The sequence below is a fragment of the Carlito syrichta genome, unplaced genomic scaffold (assembly GCF_000164805.1).
Source record: "Carlito syrichta isolate Samal-C Ts95f unplaced genomic scaffold, Tarsius_syrichta-2.0.1 Scaffold312078, whole genome shotgun sequence".
In the NCBI taxonomy this organism is placed as follows: Eukaryota; Metazoa; Chordata; class Mammalia; order Primates; family Tarsiidae; genus Carlito; species Carlito syrichta.
This window is the reverse complement of record NW_007256174.1, coordinates 166,136-190,147: the sequence shown is the minus strand read 5'-3', so window position 1 is coordinate 190,147 and position 24,012 is coordinate 166,136. Positions and strand designations below refer to the sequence as shown.

At 43.1% G+C, this 24,012-nt stretch overlaps 1 protein-coding gene and 1 pseudogene across 2 annotated transcripts in view; both read left to right on the top strand.

Moving 5' to 3' along the window:
- ZFAT (zinc finger and AT-hook domain containing) overlaps positions 1-24,012 on the top strand; it is a 224,148-nt gene that overhangs the window by 119,344 nt on the left and 80,792 nt on the right. For both annotated transcript variants that reach the window (XM_008069520.1, XM_008069521.2), the window contains one exon: positions 14,388-14,476. In XM_008069520.1, the coding sequence (XP_008067711.1) occupies positions 14,388-14,476 (89 nt within the window). The remainder of the gene's footprint in view (positions 1-14,387; positions 14,477-24,012) is intronic.
- Positions 21,611-22,492, top strand: LOC103272032 (annotated as a pseudogene).

Here is a 24,012-nt window from a genome sequence, read left to right as displayed (position 1 = left end):
TTCTTGCAGTAGCTCCCTAACTGTCCTGGAGGCCCCTCATGTCCTGAAAGTCTGTTTTCAACACAGCAGCCAGTAATCCTGCAGAAACAAAGGTCAGCTCACCCTGCGCCTGTGTTCAGAGCTCTCCCGGGTATCTGCCGCTTTTCTAGGTGAAAGCCCAAATCCCTGCCTTGACCTGCTTGATTTCCCACCCCATTCCATCCCGCTGACTTCATCTGCTGTCCCTGACTCTCAGCTCTCCAGACCTATTATCCTCATTCTTGTTTCTCAAAGCTGCCAGGTACATACTCACCTGGGGGGCCTTTGCTTCAGCCCTTCTTCCTCCACCTGCAATGTTCTTTCCCCTATGTTCCTTTTAAAATTTTTTTTTTTTTCATTCTGGGTCTCACTCTGTCACCCAGGCTGGAGTGTAGTGGTACGATCACGGTTCACTGCAGCCTCAAACTCCTGGGGTCTGGCGAGCCTCGCACCTCGGCTTCCTGAGTAGCTGAGACTGTAGGCATACACCACCATGTCCAGCAAAGTTTTTTGTTTTCTGTAGAGTTGAGTTCTTGCTATGTAGCTCAGGCTGGTCTCGATCTCCTGGGCTCAAGTAGATCCTCCCACCTCGCATCCAAAAGTGCTGGGATTACAGGCATGAGCCACTGCACTGGGCGGAAAAAGTGCAGCTCACATCCTTCAGGTCTTTACCCGAAGTCACTCTCTGAATGATTTGTGCCCTAGGCACTACATGCACGGAACATCTCAACACCCCCACCAAATACTCATACTCCCTTGGTTTCCTTGTTTTTCTCCTTAGTTTATCTTTCTCTAGTGTACTATATAGTTTCCTTATTTATTATTCTTTTTGTCTTTCCTACTGGAACTCTCCCACCAATGACTTCATACTCTCTTTTATGTTTTTTGCTGTTTCTCCCCCCACAATCCTTTACCAGTGTGCTATATAATTTCCTTATTTATGATTTTTTTCTGGGTCTTCCACTAGATTTTAAACTTCGTAAGCAGGTATTTTTGACTTGTTACATTTATTTTGTATCCTCAGCACCTAGAACAGAGCCTGGCTTATTGAGTAGGTACTCAATAAATTTTTGTTGATGGGATGGCTAGAAAAATGTAAAGTGCCTTGCATAAAGTGGTTGGGAGATAGTAGTACTCAAAAAAATGCCAAGTATTTTTTCCTGTTTTATCTCTCTGATAATTGTGTCAAATCAAATGTTTGTGAATTAGATATTTTAAAATATGGTCAAGGAATTCACTATTACATGGATCTTCTTGGGCATCTTTTAATGAAGTAAAAAGGAATCGAGTAATTACCCCGTCTTCTGACTGCTTGTGAATCTAATATTTCACATTTGTTGGCTTATTTGAAGTGATGTATCTCTATTTATGGCATTCCTGTTTCCCAAAGGAGCTCATTACTGTGCCTTAGAAAAGACAGGTCATTCTGGGTGAAGGTTTCAGTTAAAAAGATTTGCCTGTCAATATGTACAAAGAGAGAAATTGATCTATAAAGGGTCCGATCAGACCCTTTGTGTGTATGCCAACAAGATGCACGAATTTAATTAAAAAATTATGCTGTAACATATTTCCTCCTTTTTGATGTTAAAAAGGATCTAAATATGATGTGCAGTCTGGAGGTTTATACATGATTCTACCCACCCAGAGCAGATGGGGAAGGTTACATTGTACAGTGCCCTTATGTTATGTAATCAAATAAGAATTCTCAAATCATGGAATGAAAAGCTCTTTGAAGTTCAGGGTAATTCCTTTGGGTCTCCCCCTCCCCCTGATCCAACCTGCCCCCTCATATACTTTAGTTAAGAAGTTTTCTGGTACGATTTCTAAAGAGGAATTATCTGGGCTTCAAGCACTCTTGTAATGCGTAATAATTAGACAAGTGGCGAGTCGAGTATGGAAATTAGGTTTGAGTGGAGTAAGTACCCCTTTTCTCCCTGCTTCCTTCTTCAATTAATAATAAGAGAGCCCATGGCTACACATTGAAATATTCTAGGAGATCTAAGCATGGAGTTTTGCTTGTTTTTTTCTTTCTCTGTCCTCTAAAAAGCAAAACCACTCTAGGGTAAAGTAGCCCTGCTTATTCCATGGCCTCTTGCTTGTAAGAAGCATAACACTGGAGAACGAGGAAATAAACAGAAAATGGTACCTGAGCAGCCAGCTTGGCTGATCTTACTAAGTTCACTTGCAGGACTTCAGTGAGACTGACCTCTCTGCAGCATCCTTGTCCCTCCGGTCCTTCCTCCCACTCACCCCTGGGGAAAATGTTATGGGGCAGATGCAGAAGTGGGGCTACCAGATGGAACCAGTAGGTTTGCGGTGCTTATCTTTATGGGCTGGTGTCTGGGTGGCGCCTGGGAGAGGGTGGGGCTGATTTCACAACCCAGGAGTACCATTTAATAGGTGCACCCTGTTTGCATTTTCATAGATAGCTCTTTTTCTCAATTTAAACCATAAGATCCACTGGGAATAACTGAGCCCTTACTGTAAAATGAACTGTGCAACTTACTGAGCAATTAGTGTAGACAGATACATAGACTTAACTCTTTATCGAGGCTTGGTTACCTAAAACCTCACCAGGGTCTAGAGGTCTCAGCTGCAAATGTCTGGCCCAGTGTCTGTGACTTTAACTGAGCTCTGGTGCTGTGCTCTTTTTTCCTGTCCTCTGTATGGCTTTGTGCCGCCTTCTGTTTCTTTCCACGTCTGTCTCATGCTGATCCATCCCTCCTTGTATCAGAACTGATGGACTAATTACAGAGAATCATCAGGCTCTAAGTCTGCAGTTGCTCAAAGTTCAGCCTTTAAAGTACAGAGACTTCTTAAGCTGTATTTTTTATTGCTGTAGCTATTTCTGTTCTGATTTGCCATTGCACAAATTACCGCAGATGCTGGAACTGTGAAGATGTGTGTGCTCTGCAAAACGCTCCCTGCAAAATGCCTGTGACGCTTCCTGCAGGATGCTTTTCCTTCATGTGACAGCAAACTTCAGTGTGCTAGGCTACGTGGACAGGCAAGGAGGTGGGGTAGAGAAAACGGTGGGCTCAGGAGTACAGGCCCAGGCTGGAGCCACTTCTTGCCCGGACAGCCTTGAACAAGTGTTTAATCATCCCTGTTGTAACATGCATGTTACGTGTTTCCTATGACTGCTGTGACAAATTACCACAAGTTTAGAAATTTAGAACAGCACAAATATATTCTGCTGCAGCTGTGAAGTTCAGCAGTCTACAATCAAGGTGTCAGCAGGGTTGCATTCCTTCTGGAGACTGGAGGGGAGAACCTGTCTCTTTGCCTCTGGTAGCTTCCAGGAGCTGCCTGCATCTCTTGGCTTATGAGTCCCCTCCATCTTCTAAGCCAGGAGTACAGCATCTTCCAAGCTCTTGTGTCTCTGCTTCCATCATCACGTCTCCTTCTGGGACTCTAAACCTCCCGCCTCCCTCTTGTAAGGACCCTTATGATTTCTTTTTTTTTTTTTTTTTTTGAGTTGGAGTCTCACTCTGTCACCCAGACTGGAGTGCAGTGGCCGCTTCCGGCCACCGCAGCCTCGACCTGCTGGACTCTGGAGATCCTTCCTCCTCAGCCTTCCGAGTAGCCGGAATTACAGGCATGCACTACCACGCCCGGCTAATTTTTGATTTATTGTAGAGATGAGGTCTCGCTGCCCCAGGCGGGTCTCGAACCCACGGGCTCAGGCAATCCACTCACCTCAGCCTCCCAAAGGCGTGGGATTACAGGCTGAGCCACCGAGCCCGGCTGACCCTTATGATTTCATTGAGCCCACCTGGGTAACCCATGGTGGTCTCCCATCTCAAGATCCTTACCTGGATCACGTCTGTGAGACGCCCTTTTCCTCTCCGTATAGTGTAGCATTTATAGGTTCTGGGAATTAGAACCTGGTCATCTTTGAGGGGCCCATTATCAACCTACCTGCCACATGGAGTTGTGGGACGATTACTTGGGTTCATACTGAGTGTGTCAGTTCATGCACCCATTCCTGTTGTCTGTGAACCAACAACTGTTAATGACACAGTGTAAGGATGATCATTTGTAGCCATTGATTTATGGTATCTAGGACAGATCAAATTACTCGTCTCAAATGTTCTCTCATTAGGAAGTCATGGTGCAGTAGTTAATATTTAAAGAGTATTACTGTTGAAAAGGGTAAAAGTCAGTTTTCTGAGAAAAGGGTAAAGTCAATTTTCTGAAAACTACTGAAAATTTACTTATGCAAAATATCACCTTTTTCAGTAAGACTGGATAAACAGTCATAAGGAGGCATTTTCACTTTTATGCCTTAGATATTATGACTAATAACAGTAACAGTTGAGATTTATGGAAATTCTTTAAGTATTTTAGAACTCCTCCAAGTTTGAGGTACACATAAAGTTTTATTTGGCAGGGATGATTTGAGTTAACAGATATTTCAAATAAGTTGCCTTAAATCATAAGGAGTTTTCTATTGCTGACTCTCTGTGTTCTGATGGAATCCAAATGCCAAAAGCCGAAGGTGGCGTTTTAAGGTTTTTCTACCATTCCATTCTTCCTTTGTTTTATGTAGAACTCTATTTAATAAAGTGACTGGATTCATCCTCAGGGACACTCACCAGGAAGATGAAGGGGTAGTAAGAAACAAAGGAAGCCACAGGTGCCATGCCATGCATGCTCTGAGTGTTGGTCACCAGGCTGGGGGCCTCACAGATCCCTGAGTGGCCTGCCCACAGCTACTGGCAGATGAGGGGTGACTGCCTCTATTTTCAGGAGCAGAGAATTTGGGCTCAGAGTGTTGAACCCTGGTGGACTGAACTTCAGAGGTCAAGGGCAACATGGGGTCTTTCATGCTTCTTTCTCTGTATGGAGCTAACTTCTGGTGTGAGCCCAGAGACCTCAGCAAGCAGGGGTTCTGTTGGCTTCCCTACCTGTCACCTTGATGGCTGCTTTGCTTTCCACACAGAGAGTCAAGAGGAAGGGCAGTCCTGCTCCCTTAGGTTTGGTCACCTCTCTTTGTCTAACCCACGGCAGGACAACAAGTGTTCTGGCCTTTCTTTGCTACTTTCTACTTCAAGATTCATCCCACTGTCCCAGCCCTAACAGGGCAACACAATAACTTTGTACCTGGGTTAGGCCCAAGTAAAGGGTAGAGCTCAGGATTACCTGATTCTAGACCCTGTGCTTTCTTTATTGTCTGGTGGTACTAGAATTTAGCCAACATCTAGCTGTCAGGCCCAGGCAGTGCTCAAAAGTCAGAGACCAGCTTTGCTCCATCAGCCAGTTATCCACAGGACACTGGCCCAAGAACCCAGATTAGGCAAAGAAACAGGCTCTTTCCAAAAGAAAACTTGAAAACGTCGAAAGATTTTGCAAAGATGTGATACACACCTTTTGAGAGATGAACAGAAATAATAGAGGTGCCGTTTTTTATCCCCCATACCCCCATCTTTGAAGGGGAGTTGTATCAGACCACAAACTGGAGCTGGTGGTGCGATGTTTTATTTCCAGAACAAGCTGTGGTATCTGTACTGGAAACCTTTAGCAACCCTGACACTCAGAAAGATGTCTGACTGAAAACCAGACAAGCAAATAACGCTGATTATGTCTTTTTCCCTTCTACCAGCAGCATCAGCGTGCATAATCTACAAACTGTCATGCGGTCCTCAAACTTTATCTTTGAACTACGTGACACATTTTTTCTTTCTTAAGCAAATTTGATGCCAGTTCCTGAGCACTTTCTGGGGAAGGTGGCCTGTTTAGTTGTGTTGTTATTTTTCTTCTTACCTTTTAAAAATTAAAGTATTATACACACAAAAGTGTATAACTCAGAAGTGTACAGCTCAATGAACTTTTACAAAAAAGTCACACCTGTGTACCACAGCCTGAGAGAAGGAGCAGAACGTTGCCAGTCCCCTGGGAACCCACTCCCATCCCATACTGTTGCCCTTTTCTCCTCTCCTAAGGTAACTGCTGTTCTGACTTCCAGCACCAGGACTCGGTTTTCCCTGTCTTTGAACTTTATATAAATGGATTCATATAATATGTGTTCTTTTGTGTCTGGCTTTTTCCTTTTAACATTAAGTTTGTGAGATTCATCTAGGTTGTTATGATTTTGACTTTTACCATCTGGGCCTCTGGGTCAAATAAAGAATTTCATAAGCAAATGGGATTCTAAATGATGTAGTTTGTAACCAGGAAGCCTTCACTCCTGCAATCAGCTTTTTTTCACCATGTGTTGTTTTTGCAGTAAGTCTGGAATGCGTTCTGCAAGTGTTTCTCCAAAAGAAGGATGACTCAGCTTTGTTTTGTCCTTCTTGTTGATAAGACTTGGCTCAGAATGACTTCAGACTGTTTACAAAAGTTAAGCCCTGCTCGAGAGGACAAGAAATGACTACCTCTCAGATTATTCACAAAATTGGGACTCCATCTCTGTCTTTGTGGAAAAGAGGAACAAAGATGCTTGGTCAGAAAGTGTGTCTGTAAGTCAGTGCACGGCCAGTGGAGGCTGGGTGCTGTTTTAAAAGACAGTGAACTCTTGAGCTTCCAAGTTCAGAAACATTGATATCATCATATGGTTCTATGTTGAAAGACGTGTTTTCTGATCTGTGTACAGTGGTAGATGGAACGTTCTAGGCTTTTAGAGATGGATGCTAGTATTAGGAAATGCTTTTCTGTTAGTGTGCAGATAACATAAAACAACATTCACAAAAATCCAACCCTGTCCTACACATGTCCACAATTCTATCGTGAAAAAGAGGAACAAAGATGCTTGGTCAGAAAGAGCACCCATAAGACAGCGCACAGCCAGCCGAGGCTGGGTGTTGTTTTAAAAGACAGTGAGTGTTTTCTGCAAGAGTGTTTCTCCAAAAAGGAGGATGACTCAGCTTTGTTTTGTCCTGAAAAATAAATGATTCTTTAGAAATCTATATTCATGTTCATATAGAATTATTATATAGTTGTGATGGCAGTATATAATTCTTGTAGCCTTGAAATTCCTTTTTTTTGAGTCAGGGCCCCACTTTGTTGCTCAGGCTGGAGTACAGTAGCATGATCACGGCTCACCGCAGCCTTGATCTCCTGGCTCAAGCAATCCCCCTGCCTCAGCCTCGCAAATACCTGGGACTACAGATGTACACCACTAATGCCCAGTTAATGAAAATCATTTTTTTTGGTAGAAATGCGGTCTTGCTATGCTGCTCATGCTGCCCTTGAACTTTTGGATTTAAGCAATCCTCCTACCTCGGCCTCCCAAACTGCTGGGATTATACGCATGAACCACTGCGCCTGGTCTAGCCTTGACATTCATGTTATAATTATTCTTTGTTGCTGTATAGTTCATAAATCACAAGTTTAAGAGTTGTAGCCTTTCATCTCTGAAAAGCATTGAGGTGGGGGGGTCCATGAGTTACATAGCAATTCCCTTATTTTTGAACAGTGCTATTTTCTTTTTTCCTCCCATTATTACAAATTTTGTGGCAGGGAATTCTTTCTTGCATATAAAATTTTTCTTATTTTGATTAATTCCTTAAGTCTCATTTCCAGGAGTGGGATGGCTACTTTGTTTTGGTGGTTTTAATCGTGCATTGTACTGCCAATTTACTTTTCCAAAAATTGTTCCAGAAATAAAATGTCCCGGCTTAACTCCTTCATTTTTAATCTCCTTTTTTTACTAAAAATACTCATTTTCTTGGTTTAACGGCTAGCAGATATTCCCATGTTATAATTTTTGTTTTTTTGGTAACTCATAAAATCAAGCAGCTATTGTTAAGATTAAATAAGTTAACAACGTTCATAAAGCGTTGGTTCATAGTGTTGTATCTAAGTGTGCTGTTTATTGGACTTGTTTTGATTAATTAAATCTGCTTATATCCTCTCTTGAGGTGATTATTTGGTCACTCCCCTTTTCTGTCTGCTCTCTAGGCCTTGGTGTTGTGTATGCATACATTCACTAGTTCATCCAGTGGCCATACTTGCTGAACTCTTTGGTTGCAGTTGACAGAAATTCACTGGAGGTCACAGAAGCAGACCATGACATTTTTTGTCAAGTTACTAGGGGATCTTCCAGAGACTTGGGGGCTTTGGTTTTGCATCACTTCTTCCCAGTACTGTCTTCACACCTTTGTCATATGGCTGGTCCTCCTCATCCTTTCATCTTAGCTTTTTTAAATTTTAAAATTTTTATTTTAAAGATGTGGGGTACAATTCAGGGTTAGGTACATAAGTGGTCATCATACAGGTAAAGTTTGGGCCTCTTCTTGGTCTCCACTTCACCTGGTTTGAGTTCAGGTACCCTTAATGATATTATGTGTCCTCCGTGCCTCCCCTGGTAATGTTCCACTGCTGCCAATCTCTTTCTTATAGTATTATGATAAATGTTCAGGATTCACATATGAGTGAGTACATGTAATACTCAGATCTTCGTTTCTGTGATAGATCACTAAGTGTGGTAGACTCTAAATCCATCCAAGTTTCTGCAAAGTCCATAATTTTGTTTTTCTTTATGGCTGTATAATATTCCATCGTGTATATATACCACATTTTCTTTATCCCATCCACTTTGGATGGGCAGTACGGTTGGTTCCATGTTTTTACAATAAACATACGTGCGCAGGTATCTTTTTTATAGAGTGATATCACTTTCCCCAGAGGTTTTCTCTGACAGCTGACCCCATGGCTACACCCTGCCTAACTCGGCTATGAAGTGTCCTTCAGAGCCTGCTGGAATTTGGAATGATTTGTTAGTGCACTTGTTGGTTGACCATTTAGGCTATTTGCTCTGTGAGGCAGGGGTGCTGATGTTGTGTTCACTCCCATCTCTGGGTTCAGGCATGGTCCTGGCACACAGCGATGCCTCAGTGAATGCTCGCGGAGTGAGTGGACACAACCAGCCAGGTGACCATCTTTCTTATTCACCTTTGTTCTTCTCGCTTTCTTACTTGATTCTGATGTCCTGTCTCTATCTCTCTCTCTTTGCTACACTCTCCTCCAATCTTTGTGCAGATTGGCTTGTTTATTGTTTCACCCACAGGGTGAAAACATACTTCCCAGCAGCTCCTGAGTTACATTCTTCATATCCAGACAGTGAAAATCCCTGGCTCAGCTTGGGTTACTTTTTCACCATGCCCCAATCTCCTGCGACTTTGGGGGGCAGAATAGTAGGCAGGGCTGTGTGGGCCCTAGTGACACCTCATGTGACTGTGTTGATTTTGTGAGGGGAAGAAAGGGTGGCAGAGCAGATTTCTGACTGGGGCGCTCCCGTAACTTACTTATGGTTGTGTAATATTCCCTTGTGCATGCCTTATCTCTGGCATGCACTCACTTCCTAGGGCTTAGGACATGGCACGAGAAGTGCACATCCTGTCCCCAAAGGACCTACAGCCTCTGATGGTGCCAGGTGGGCCAACCAAGGGTGAATCCATGAACTGCCTTGGCGACTAGGTGTTTCGGATACAGCAGTGGGCAACACAGACTACAACCAAAGCAAAACCAAAAGCCTCCATTGTTATGAGGTTAAAATTCTCAGGAATGGGACAGGTGATAAACACAGTCAATCATGCAGTATATTGCAATGAAAATATGAAATCTCCAATACTGACAAAAGTGAGATATGAAAGTGAAAATATTAATAAGAAATTGTTCCATTTTAATATGAAAGTATTATAAGATGAGAAATGCTAAAAATGAATCCATAAAGGGAGATGGGGACTGTGATTTTAAGTAGGGTTGTCTGGAAGGATTTGGTGAGACAGGGATATTCGAAGGAAGACTTAAGCGAGATGAGACAGGCAGGCATGGGGATATCTGGGACGGGCATCCAGGCGCCGGGAACAGCAGGGACAAAGGCCTGGAGATGGGTAGGTGGGCTGCGTCCATGGAGTGGGGAGAGGGGAGGGTAGAGTAGGAACTCAGAGAGGTGACAGGAAGCCACACCCCAGAGGGCCTGCAGCTATTGGGAAGGTTCTGGCTTTTTCTCTGGGTGGAGATGAGGCCAGCGAGGCTACTGGGAATAGGAGCAGGAGACTTTCATACTCCGATACCATAACTGCCTCCACTTTAACATAATTTCATAAGCATTTTCTCCTGCTCTGTTCTTTTTTTAAATGTTTATTTTAGGTGTATTGTTTTAGATTGGTTTGATTAGAACTGCATCCTTGGATGATCTCAGAGAGTGTCAGGGAGGTTAAGGCAGCAGGGCTGGAGATGCTGCCTGTGGCTCTCCTGAGTGGCTGTGATGAAGGGCCCTCTGTGGGGTCACCTGTTTGCACCTTCAGCCTCATTTCTCAGAGGATACTTTTTAGTTGCTTGCAGGCCCATTGCCTGAGTTCATCTTTGCAGCAGAGAGGGGTTATCTCCCCCTGCCTTTGTTTTTTTTAGAGTTGGTGTCTCACTCTGTTGCCCAGGCTGGAGTGCAGTGGCATGATCATTCTGTTCTGCAGCCTTGATCTCCTGGGCTCAGGTTATCCTTTTGCCTCAGCCTCCTGAGTAACTGGGACTACAGGTATGCACCACCACACCTGTCTAATTTTTGTACTTTTTGCAGAGGCAGTGTCTCACTTTGTTGCCCACGCTGGTCTCGAAGTTTGAACTCAAGCAGTTGTCCCACCTCAGCCTCTCAAAGTTTAAGGATTTTTCTATTAGGGCCTCTGAGTAGCAGCAAGGCTAGGGTCACGGAGGGTAAGGTAGATGGAGCCAGAAAGAGAACACACTTCCCCTGCCACCAGCCCTGCTTGGGTGGCCCTGTCTAATGGGCAGCCATCCCATGGGACAAGCCACCTTTATGTATGCATGGTACAGAGATGCCCATCATTGGTATAAATTTTTTGTTCCCTTTGGGGAAATTGTGTCACACCCTGAAAGGATTTTTATGTGGCAGTGAATGGGGTTATCAGGATCAACAGACTGGGTTAAAATCTGGGCTCTGCCACTTAACATTCCGTGACCTGATAAGTTACTCAGACTCTTGATCCCAGTTGCTCAAACATAAAAAGGTAGCACTGCCTGCTTCCCAGACCATTTGGACACAGTGAGATTGAGCATATCACGTCCTAGTACAGCTCATGACACCTAGTAGTCCAGTAGGTAGAATTAGCCAGGTATGTTTTGGAGAAACGGAATTAAATTTTTAAAAGCCCACCTCCTTTTTTTCTTTGTAATTGTTCTTTTCTTGTCCAGGAATGCTGGGTGATTTGCATCCACAGGCAGCCATTTGATGTTCATCTACCAGCCCTTTGAGGTCAATCTAACCTCGAGTAAATACTAGGTTTTCCAGTCAACTCAGCCTGTAATTCTCAAGAGTCTCTTTGTAGAAAACAATCTGTTGGTCTCAGAGCATTGCTCTTTTATGATTAGTCATGAATCTGCATCCCATTATTTTAATTAGGCAGCAAAAGATCATGTCAAGTGCTCTCCCAGGCCTGTTTGATAGGGGCTGTCAGTGGTTGCTGGGAACATTTGTACTATTTATTGCCAGGACTCTGATGCCTCAATAAGGGATGACTTTTAGAAGCTGCCTTCTTTCCCTGTCTCTCGCAGAGCCTTGGAAGTACATCTATAAAAGGCTGACTCTTGATTTCAAACAAGGCACTTCCATTTACTCATTTCAGGGCTCCTTTTTAGCACTTAATCTTTTACTCTTTGATCCAAGTGTTTGGTAATGAGTGTCAAAATGTTTATTAACTCAGAGGATAGTTCCCTTAGCTCTCCTCCCCCCGCCATGATACTGAAGAGCCCAACACACTTTTGCCCAGGCCGCCTGGTACAATGATGGTATATTCACACAAATCCTATATTAGTGAAAAAGTACGTATAGCTGAGAGGAAACTGAAGATGGGAAGATTTGTGGACCTCTGTTTGAAAAAAGATGGTGCTATTTTTGTTGTTTTTTTAAGATTTAATTGCTTTCTAATTATAACTGTCTGCCTTACAAGTGAAAAAAAATTGCTCACACTTTGGGCTTGCAGAATTAATAAAATTTAGGATTTGGAGTTCATTCACCTGGAATAACAAGTACAAGCACAGTATTAATAGAATGATGTGACTTGTTTCCTTTTGTTGTTCTTATTGAGAGTGTTGTTCATGTAAGAAGTACAAACTTTTGTTTGTTTCTGGCTCAGTTCAGTTTAATGAAATGCATGGCATATGTTCAGTCTGTATGCAAGATGAGTGAGACGTGGTCCCTGCCTATGGGTCGCTGAAAGCAGCCCCTGACTTGTAGGCGTCAGTCACAATGTGACATGGATTGAAAACTGTGGACAGCATGTAGGGGGGCCTGCAGAGGACTGACTCTTGGGCCAGTTACTGGAGTTGTTGTTCAACTTCAGTCTTGAGTAAAGAAAACGTGGCCAGATGCTGAGAGGCCGTGCATCCCAGGAATGGAAAATGTTAGCAAAGCATTGGAGTCCGAGGTTGCAGAGGCAAGGCAGAAAGCTCTGAAAGCTCAGTGAGTTCAGTGTTACAAAGTCTAAATACAGAGGGGATAGGCACAAGAGGAAGTCAGAGAGGAACGGGGTAGGAGTTAGTTCTGATTCTGGAGGAACTTCTGTGCTGTGCTGTGCTGTGCTGTAGAACATCGACTTTGTTCTACAGTTGGGGTCACTGGTGAGTTATGCAAGAAAGACAGTGGGATCATCTGTACAGAGGATGAAGCATCAGTACGGATGGATGGACGAGTGAATAATGGATGGATAGATGTTACATTATAGATGGATGGATGGTTGGATAATGGATGGATGGATGGTAGATGGATGGATGGGAGGGTTTCATGAAGGCAGGATATCAGTTTAACCAGGGTGGAGGCATTAGAAATAGGGAGAAATAGACAGACATGAGAAATAGTTAGGAGAGTAAATCAGGTGCTGGAAACAACGAGGTGATGAAAGTTAAGGGCATAAAGATGTTGAAGGCTACAGGGCATCTGACTCAGGTGATCTGATTGGTGATAAACTGGGAAGGCTGGAGGGGGAAACTTTTTGGCGAGGAAAATGATGAGTCCAGCTGAGGACATTTGGGACTGCTAAGTGGCTTGTCCAGTGGACAGTTGGGTGCTCAAGTCTCAGGTTCAGGGAAGAGATCAGAGGTAGAAGATGCAGATTTTGGCATCAAAGGTTTACCAAAGCCCAAAGGGGACAGTTATATGCAAGGATGCTTGTAGAATGAGGACAGGAGTGCGGGCTGGAACATTTGTGACATTCGGGCATCAGAGATGGTTGATGGGAGGGAATGCCTGAGGGATACTCAGGTGAAGAGAGAGGCAGTAGTGTTGTAGAGTCAAAGGAACAGAAGATTTATTTCCAAAGCATGGACTATTAGCAGAGTCACATTGGAATCATCTAGTAAAATGAGGGCCAAAGTCCACCATTGGCTTGGCATTATGGAGTTCATTGCTTCCCTCAGTGAGAAAAGGAGCTAGTGGAGAATAGAGGAAGGGGAGAGTGTCTGAGAGGGAAGGGTGCCAGAGCACTCCAGAAGGGGCCAGTGTTTCTGGGGAACCAAGTCACACTGGCAGTGAGCGTGGCGCCCTAAGGAGATTTAAACCATTAGAAGCTGCTTGTTGAACAATTTAGAGCTACGAGAAGTTGGTCATATTTATATTTGGTTGCACATGTTTGTATTATTAGAGGTTTTATTTGTGCTAATTAGGGGCAAAAATTTAGTGTGCCCAAGATGTCTATTAACTTGTTTTAACATGTGGGCCTGTTCACCCCATTATTGGATGTTTACATATTGCTAAAACCTTAATCTTTTTAACAGAGCAGTGTTTTGCATCTCCCTAGTTTTCTTTCTAGCATTCTCTCAAAAATGCCTTTGCCCTCCTGCCAGTGTTGGGAGTTCTACAACACAGACCTTGCTCCTTGCTGACTGCCATCTTGTAGATTCGCCTGGCTCTCAGGATCACGCACGCCCGAGGTCATTACTGAGAGGCTCCAAGCCCTTGATATTCTGGGCCAGCCACCTACCTCATTCAGCTCTTGGCTTTCTACAGAGCTCACACTCCAGGTTCTGGGAGGAAGATCCAGCTGCTCTGCATTTCTGGCCACCCTGTGGTCCATTCCGCTGTGGCTTCACCTGTGTGCACTCCTCTCCCTCGATGTCCTTCTCTCTAGACGGCTGGGCACATCCTTACTCTTTTTCCAGGAGCTCGAGTGTCATTGCTCATGGGGCCTCTCCAGGCAGAGCTGGCCCTTCCTGTCCCCCCCCACCCCGTCCACTCCCACCCGTGGAAGATTGAGCACACTGCCCTGTGCACCTCTTTTCTGTTCCCTTCTGAGATTCTGGACTCTCACATGGTAAGGGACACCTCGGTGTAACCCGGCTCCACGCCTGGCACTTCATTTACAGCCGGAGCTCTTGGCCTGGTGACGCTCACCTTGTCCTCCGCTTCTTTCCAGGGAAGCAGTTTAAGTGCACGGTGTGTGACTACACGGCGGCCCAGAAGCCACAGCTGCTGCGGCACATGGAGCAGCATGTCTCCTTCAAGGTAAGGGGACTCCGGAGGTGGAGGCTGATGTCCAACCTGGAAGTGCGTCACTCTTCAAAATGGGGATGGGGAGAACATCCGTTTGCTACTCTTTGGCATTATCTCCACTTTTGGGCCCCCTTAGCTGGTACACATAGAGGCTGAGGCATAGTTCAGTTTACTTTGGGCTTTCTCTTTCCATTTCTCTCTACTTTGGATACCAAGCCAAGGATGTGCAAGAGGATGCAGAAAGAAGAGAAGGCATGATCTTACCATAAAGACACTGGAGTGAGTTAGAGGAAGAGGTGCAGGCTTTGGGGATGTGTGTTTTTCCTTTTAGCTCCAGGATTACTGCAGATGAATCATGTGATGAGCCAGGAGTGATGAAGCCTCCCTGACAGGCAGGTGTGAGAGCAGGAGATTGTGCTTCGGAATTGCCACAGTGCCCAGCATGTAACAGGGACCCAGGACATGATGGCTGTCTGTGTTTTAATGCCCCTGATTGATGTTTCTTCAGTGTAGGTGACAATATTCACTCAGGCTCTGCTTATGCTACAGTTATTGACAACAAGAACTGTGGTCCAATAAGTTGCTCAACACTTGGGGCAACTTGACCCTTCAAATCGCTGCTGCCGTTGCTACTCATGACATAGACACATAGAATCATGAAGATTTGCAGTTGTGTTGCTTCAAAATGGTTTTTGAAATTGTTTCGACCACTGAATCCCAGAGAATCATAGAATGTGGGAGGGACTCCTGGCCTACTGTTTGGTCCCACTGAACTAGCAGCTGGAATCACCCTAAAAGCGGTGGCAGAGAAGTTTCCATGAGGCAATGCCCCAAACTGTCCTGAGATGGGACTGGTTAAGATTCCAAAGAAAAATTGAACGCTAGGGTGATCAGTCCAGAGCATTCGGGGTAAAGTTCTTTCAGAGGGCTGCAGCAACTCTGGATATGAACAGTGGGAGTAAAGGGGTGTTCTGTCTAGGTATGTCTGCAGCAAGGGGTTCAGGGTATGGAGTGTTATGAAAGTTTAAGTGGTTTGCTTCAGGACCGGGACCCGTTTCTTTCATTGTTTTGGGTGACAGCCTAGATACCTTTATCAGTGCCTGGGAACGTTCAAGGCCGCAATTTTGGTTCAAACCTGCTGTGGAAACCTGGCTGGGTCACAGAGCACTCAGGACATTCTGTGATTTTCAGTAAGGCATATAAAAAAAGTGGGAGTGGGGTGGTGGATCCTATATCAGCACACCCCTAGCTTGCATTTATCGAGCATTTACTGTGTGCTGGCACCGTGGGAGGATCTTCATGTCCAACCATTTGATCTACTGCCACAATCCACATTACCCTTCCTCTTCGATAGATGAAGAAATTGAACTTCAGAGAAGTTAACTGATCATTTGTTAGTCTTTTTTGCCCTGCCCATGTCCACAGATTTCAGTCACCATGATGATATTGACTGACTTGCATTCACCACCTCAGAGGTGTCGAGGACCTTCCCCATTGGCAAGCTCATCTTATAATCAGACCAGTCTCGTGAGAGGTGAATTCCCATGGTTCCTCCTCTTGTAGTTGAAGAAGCTAAGTGATTCAGAGGGGTTAGGGGCTTATATGCTTTCAGTATCCAGGAAAGGAAAAAGCCAACGCTTAGATGCCGTTCTCTCTCTCCTAGTCCTGGACTTTTCTCACCACACCTTCCCAGGGTCTTGTGGGCAGAAAGGGAGAAACTAACTTGTAAAATGTAAGGGTGTTGCAACCTGTTGTTTATGTAGCTGCTTTTAGCGTCTATACTGAACATGAGTTTCTTAGGTAGGTCCATATGTCATCTGGTGGGATTGTGGCAGTTTTGGAACCAAGGAGGGTCTTCAGTGTTGTACGCATATTGTACATAATTCAAATTAAGAGCCTTATTTTACATTTCATAGCACATAGGTGTGTTTCTTTGTAGAGTACTGCAATTCTTGGGCTAGAGAATCGAGACCTAAGGCAACTCTCTCTCAATTTATAGGTGAGAAACTTAGACCTGCGGAGGTTCATTATTTTCCTGGCTATTCCAGAACTGGTACTAGACTTTGCACTCATTCCTTGGTTTTCAATATGGAACATTTTCCCTTCCGAACCAGACACAGCTGAAACAGTCTTTCTGTCCTGAAATCCTCATGGTTTTCTTTCTAAGGGTGTAGACTCTTTGGTAATGGATTTGGGGATAGTTTTAGTTAACTATCACTCACGTATGCAGTTATTAGCTTCTCCTGCCATCATGCAGTTGGTGTCCATGGCTGGGCCTCAGGAGTTGCTGCACTGTGCTGGAACTGAGGTCACGCTGGTTTCCCTTGGGCTCCTTGTGGATTTCATCTCCTTCCCTACTGAGTGGTACTGTAGATGGGAATGAGATTCAGAACTGAGTGAGCAACAGTGACTCCAACCTTGGTTTCTCTCATCCTGCAAGTTAGGGTACTCTTCTAATGCATATCAGTTTAGATAGTGTTTCTTAATTAATTGAGACTGACAAAACAAAATGAAATTGCTTCATGCCAACCACCCTTATCCAAACAATAGTAATTACTCTTTTACTATCATCTCTTTCTCCCATGCCTGTATTAGTTTCCTTTTGCTGCTGTAACAAATTACCACCAGTTTAGTGGCCTAAGACAACTCAAATTTATTCCCTTACATTTCTGTGCTTTAGAAGCCTGTCACACATCTCACTAAGATAAAATAAAGTGTTGACGGGGCTGCGTTTTTTTCTGAAGGGTCTAGGAGAAAATCTACTTCTTTGCCTTTTCTGGCTTCTAGAGGCCACGTACATTTCTTGGCCCACGGCCACATCCTCCATCTTAAAAACCAGTGACATAGTGTCTCTTGTCACATCTCCTTCTTTGCCTCTCTACTTCTGTCTCCTCTTGCACTTTTAAGGACCCTTGTGATTATGTTGGGCCCATTCAGATAACCCAGATTAATGTCTTTTTCTTTTTTTTTTGAGTTGGAGTCTCACTCCTTCGCCCAGGCTGAAGTGCAGTGGCACGCATGCTCACAGCCACCCCAGTGTCGATCTGCTGGGCTCCGGCGATCCTTCCACCTCAGCCTTCCAAGTAGCTAGAACTACAGACGCATGCTACCACACCCGGCTATTTTTTATTTTATTGTAGAGATGAGGTCTCGCCAAGTTGCCTGGGCTGGTCTCAAACCTGCCGGCTCAGGCAATCTACTCGCCTCAGCCTCCCAAAGTGCTGGGATGACAGGCTGAGCCACCGAGCCCAGCCTAATGTCCTTTTCTTAAGGTGAGATGATTAGCAGTCTTAATGCTATTTTGCTACATAACATATCTATGAGTTCCAGGATTAGGACATGCTCATCTTTGGAGGGCTATTATTCTGTCAACCACATTCCCCCACTCACCTCCCCTTTCACATCTGTTCTTTGGTAGAACATTTTCAGCAAGATCAGAAAATATATATAATTCATATATATTTCAAGCCAATGGCAAACATTACTAAGGCATCAAGTCTATTTTTTTTTTAAACTAATCTTAGATTAGACCTCAACTTCTTCATGCAGATGCTACTAATCAATTGCAGTTGGCTTGTAAGATAAAACCAGCTTGGTTTTCTAGATGCAGATGCATAATTTACAATATATAATTTATGTCTGGGAATGCTGTAATATGGGCAAATTCCTGTATTGCCTTTTAAAATTACATGTTATTTATATATTTATTTTAGAAATAAAATTAATGTGTTCACTAAATAAGATTTGGAAAGTGCTTGTTGATCCCTTTTCTTGTGGAATTTTTTTGATATTATTTTTGTAGTCATAGTTGAGGTTCTACTGTAAATGCAGATTTTTCTGATGTAGATCAAAGCCTCAGTTTTATGCTGGTAAAACCCCTATTGGAGAGTGTGGCTTGGATGAGTAGCCAGATGGTTGACTGTTAGAGGACCCTCCTGGTCAAAGGCAGGGCTGGAGAGCCTATATGCAGTTATAAATATTACCTTTGAAATTCAGCCTTTGATAGCATTTTTCTATTTTATGAAAATATATTTATAAGCTGCACTTAATGGCTACTTAGCAATGATGATCATAGTTTAATTAACTATTCCCCTCATAATTGGATACTGTGGTCATTCTCGGTTTTTTCTGTTTTATGTTATCCTACAATGAACATCTTCATGCCAAAAGCATTTCCATGTCATCCTCAGATCTAACGGGCTATAAAACACTGGGTGAAGTCCATCAAACCACTGAGAATTCACAAATGGTGAAGATGTTATATGCTCTTCTTACAGATGCAATTAAAATGCATTCTCTAGGGTGGAACTGACATTTTCAACCTTAAAGAGGTGTCAGAGAACGATACTTAGACAAGATGAACTACTGCTGAGCCAAGATTCTCTAAACAAAAATAGACTTGTTCCTTCCACCTAGGTATTCTACTCTTTGTTTTCTTGCAGATAAATAGCCTACATACCATTATGTAAGTTAAGGTGGTTAGGAGGCAGGACCCGCCATGTGAAGTCTCCTCTCTCCATTAGGCTTCCTTGGACCCATGACTGTTGCTAGAAATGTTCTCAGTGACGGGGCTGGTTGATACAGTGTCAGTCTCCTTGCACATGAATCAAAAGTGAGTTTATTTTTAAATAAAGTTTTAACTTTTCATTTAAAAGGGACACATTTAAAGAGGACACTTCTTTTTGCTAATCTTGTATATATCATTCCATACTAAGTTTGAGAGTTGTTATAGGTTCAATTCACTGGAATCCATAACAACCTGTGAAATTGGATTGATTTTGAAAAAAAAGCACTCGTGCTATTTTTCTTCCTGTCATGAAAGACATTGAGGTTGGGGTAATAGGAGTCAAAGGAGGGTCAGGGGGATACAAGTGAATGCCAGAGGAAAGTCTAGTTGGGGCTTACATCACAACCCCCCATACAAAAATGATTCTTCATTTCTACCATTTTAGCTGATTTTGGGTCACACTGTCTTCCTCCCCAGATTGCTTACTAGCTTGATTGATTGGGCCATTCATTCTAGGTAACTATGCTAGATTTCTCTTAGCATGCTTGTCAGATAATCAAAGCCTGAGAATGGCATTTTAAGATAATATTTTTCAAAATTCAAGGAAAAAATCGATTGAACAGCTGGCATTATTTTTATTTTCATATGGCTTTTAATATTTGACTTTTTAATATTGATTTTTTAAATATTTGTCTTGTGTTTATTAATGCTTTTCTCATTAAAAATAACCTGCTACTAGTAGCCCAATTTAAAAATAGGCAGAGTATAAAAAATAGATCACACTTGGTGAGACCTCGTCTCTACAATAAATCACAAAAACCGGCCTGATGTGGTGGCGTGCATCTGTAGTTTCAGCTACTTGGAAGACTGAGGGAGAAGAATCGCCTAAGCCCAGCAGGTCAAGCTTGCGGTGGCCGTGAGTGTGCCACTGCACTCCAGTCTGGGCAACAAGAGTGAGACTCCAACTCAAAAACAAACAAACAAGCAAACAAAAACAAACAAACAAAAAACAGATAAAAGGGAAGGGAACAGCTCTTGAGTACATTAGAAATTGCCCAGCTTCACTGACGATAAAACAAAAATCAGTGAAACCACACTAAGATATCATTTTCCACTTATCTGATTAGTATACTTTTCAAAATGTGATAGTATGCTTCATTCTTGAGGATGAGAGGAATAGTCATTCTAATATATTATTGGTGGGAGTGTTAGCACATATGAAACCAGGGAGGTCAGTTGGGTAGAATCTGTCAACATTGCTAATGCAGCTAATCTTTGATTCAGCATTGCCACCTACAAGAATTTATCCTACAGATATACTTGCAGATGTACCAAGCGAATACTTTAATTACTGTACAGGATTATTCATTAGAAACAACTGAAATGTTCACGAAGAGGGTAAGGGTTAAATAGACAAGGGGACATCCAAACAACAGAATGCTCGGTAGCTGCAGAAAAGAATATGGATGCTCTCTACTTAGTTCTGTAGAAAGATATTTAAGATATACGATAAGGGCAAACAGTAAATTTTTAAAAGGGCAAAGCTATATTGGTATTTACTTATATTTGCTTTCAAGCCTCTGCAAGAATCCATGCAAATAAACACAGAAGCGTTACCTATTGAGGATTAGTGACGGTTGGAACTGCATGGATCTGGGGACAGGGCCAGGACTGAGACTTTTCCCTGTATTGTTAATTCCATGTTAATTGAATACTTTATCTATTTAATAATTTAAATAAAAGTCATCAACATTGTAACTAAAAATGATACTCTAGAAATGATCCATTGAAATTAGCTGGGTGTGGTAGTGCGCACCTGTAGTTCCTGCTACATGGAAGGCTGAGGCGGAAGGATCGCTGGAGCCCAGCAGGTCGAGGCTGCAGTGGCCAGGAGCGGCCACTGCACTCCAGTCTGGGCAACAGAGTGAGACTCCAACTCAAAAACAAACAAAAAAGAAGATTTAAAAAAAAAAAGAAATGATCCATTGTCAAAGCAGCATGTAAACATGTTTCTCATCTATGATATCATTCTATGAAGATAGTGACAAATTGACTTTTGGAATTTCATTGAGATTCTGTTGGCATTTAAAAATCTCTGAAAATGTTGAGGTCTCATAGCAAAGCACAGGATTTAAAGTCAGACAGATGAAGGTACAATTTCTGACTGTGCCACTTGTAGACTGTGTTATTTAACTTCTTTATACAAATTTTATTATCTGTAAAATGCTCATAGTGATATTTGTCTTCCAGTGTTTGAGATATTAAAAGCAATACCATTTTTATGAGTAGTGGTTATGTTACATGGTACCAAGTAGGTGAGTAAAAACTGTGGGCTCTTTTTTCCTCCCCTGTCTCTTGAAAATGATTCCTGTTCCACAAGAACTAAAGCAAGGAAGATAAACCAGTCTGATCATGGTTTATGTTCTTTTTGATGAGTTTAAATTGTGTTTACAGGACTCACTTCATTTTGGTTCTCTGATATGTTCACACCTTTTCTTTCCCCCCTAACCACTAGACCAGCAGGGATCACATCTTGAGATCATATTTTTCTAAGATATTCCACCGAGAGAATCTTAAGTCTTAAAAGCCTTTGCCTTTTTCACAGCTCTTTAATTTTTCCTTCTCCTTCTCAATAACTTGAGTGTGGATCCATTGTGTCCCCAGAGTCTGCTTTGCTCTGAAACATCCGACTCTACAGACTCTTCACCAATGCCTGTGATTTGTGGGCCTGAAGAAAATTATCCAATCTTGCAAATGTCTTCTGCCAAGATGCCCCACACAGAGACTGTCTCTCCTCTTCCTTCCTCCATGGACCTGCTTACCCAGGACAGTCCTGAGTCTTCTACCAGTCCCAAAGTCCAACTACCCACTTGTGGAGAGAGAAGCCCAGGGAAGAAGGCAGATACAGTCCTGGTCAAGAAGCAGAAGACCAGAACTGTGTTCACTTCTGCCCAGCTGTGTGTCCTCAACGACAGATTTCAGAGGGAGAAGTACCTCAGCCTCCAGCAGATGCAAGACTCTCAAGCATTCTGAACCTCAGCTACAAATAGGTGAAGACCTGGTTCCAGAACCAGAGAATGAAGTCTAAGAGGTGACAGAAAAGCAACTGGCCAAAGAACAGCTACAGTGTGGCCCAGGTCTCAGCACACACCTACCTGGGTCTCTACTCTCCCTACCACCAGGGATGCCTGGTGAACACATCCGGGAACCTTCCCGGGTGGAACAACCAGACCTGGAACAGCCAGTCCTGGAGTAGCCACACCAGGAACAGTCAGACCTGGTACCCCCCAGCCCAGAGCAGTCACACCTGGAGCAGGCCCTTCCATAATTCTGGAGAGGAGTCCTTGCAGTCCGCCATGCAGTTCCAGCAGAATTCACTAGCCATTGACTTGGAAGCCACCTTGAAAATGGCTGGAGAAAGTCACAGCGTCCTACAGCAGGCCACTAAGTGTTTTAACACCCCACAGACCATGGATTTATTCCGTAATTACTTTATGGACATGCAGCCTGAAGATCTGTGAAGGCGGGTGGGTATTTTACTCCATTTCTGGGCAGTGACTGACTTCTCCCTTGCTTCCTCCCTCGTAGGTTTTCTTGTTTTAGAGTCACGTGTTCTGTTTTAGTATCCTGGTTCTCATTCTGCCTATTGTGTCAATTTGGGGGGTGGTATATGATTGGAAACTAATCAAAGAGGTTTCAATGACCTTGGCTGCTATGGACAACAGGATAGGTGCTATCTCTGGCCATAGGTGGTAGATAAGTAGGTAGAATAGTAGTCTAGACTTGACATCTTTGGAGTTAGAATCTAACCTCAAGAAGAGGAAGTGTAAGTACAGAGATGAAGGAGCGCCCTGTTTTCTGGGATGGGGAGGCTTTACACTAACAAATTCAGTTCAGGTGAAGGGTTAAGCTGTAATGCACTTTGATTTCCTCCGCCCCTTTTGACTGGAGTACTGTAACCCGGATTTGTTCATGACACTTATATTCGTAGAAAGATACTTTGTATTTTGCAACATCATGATGACAACAGTGCCAGTTTTGCTGGTTTAAGTACAAATGAATAAAATAACCCTTTTATCTCTAAAAAAAATTAAATAAATAAATAAATTGTGTTTACAAATCATTTACTCTAAATATTTTTCTAGATGTTATGTTTTACTTCTTATACATTGTTAGATGGTGCTGTTATTTTACTTTTGTTGTTATTTGGGGTTGTTGGCCTTGGAGCAGGGGTCCTCAAACTTTTAAAACAGGGGCCAGTTCACTGTCCCTCAGACCGTTGGAGGAGCGGACTATAGTTTAAAAAGAAAAAAAGGAATTTGTTCATAGTTTTTTTTTTTAAAACTATAGTCCGCCCCTCCAATGGTCTGAGGGACAGTGAACTGACCCCCTGTTTTAAAAGTTTGAGGACCTCTGCTAGGCAGATTGGGGTCAACATCTTGATGTTACTACTTTCTAACTAGTTGATCTTTGGGGATTCCTTTGCCTTTTTTAACCACCATCTCCTTCTTTGAAAAATGTGAACAATGATATAATTATTTGAAGGTCCTTGAAGGATGGATTGCCTTGAGGAAACAGACCAGAGACATTTCTCCCCACAGCTTAGGGCTGACTTGTCTTATTAGCCCTGCCCAGGCCATTCTTGGGGAGGTGGTGCTAGGGAGGACCTCGGGTCTGCTCTCTCATGAAGAGAGTTGGTGATCTTTCATCTTACAGGGAGAAGCTCTAGCCTCTTGTCACCTTTTGTACCAGAATGGATTTTCTGTAACTTTAGTCATTATCCAAATCACTTTAGGATCTTGATAAATGTACATATGATGGGTTTCTAAACCCAGGAGTTGCTTTCAGTAAACCTGGAGTCTAGCCCAGTATCCTTAACTTGAGCACTTTTCCATGTAGTTCTGATACAGGTGCTTTGCAGACCATAATCTGTTAGACATGGCATTGGACTTTAAACTCTATGAAGAAAGGCTCTATTCAAATATTTAAGTCTAAAGTATATTCCTATAAACAGCAAATAGTTGGATCTTGTTTGTGTTTG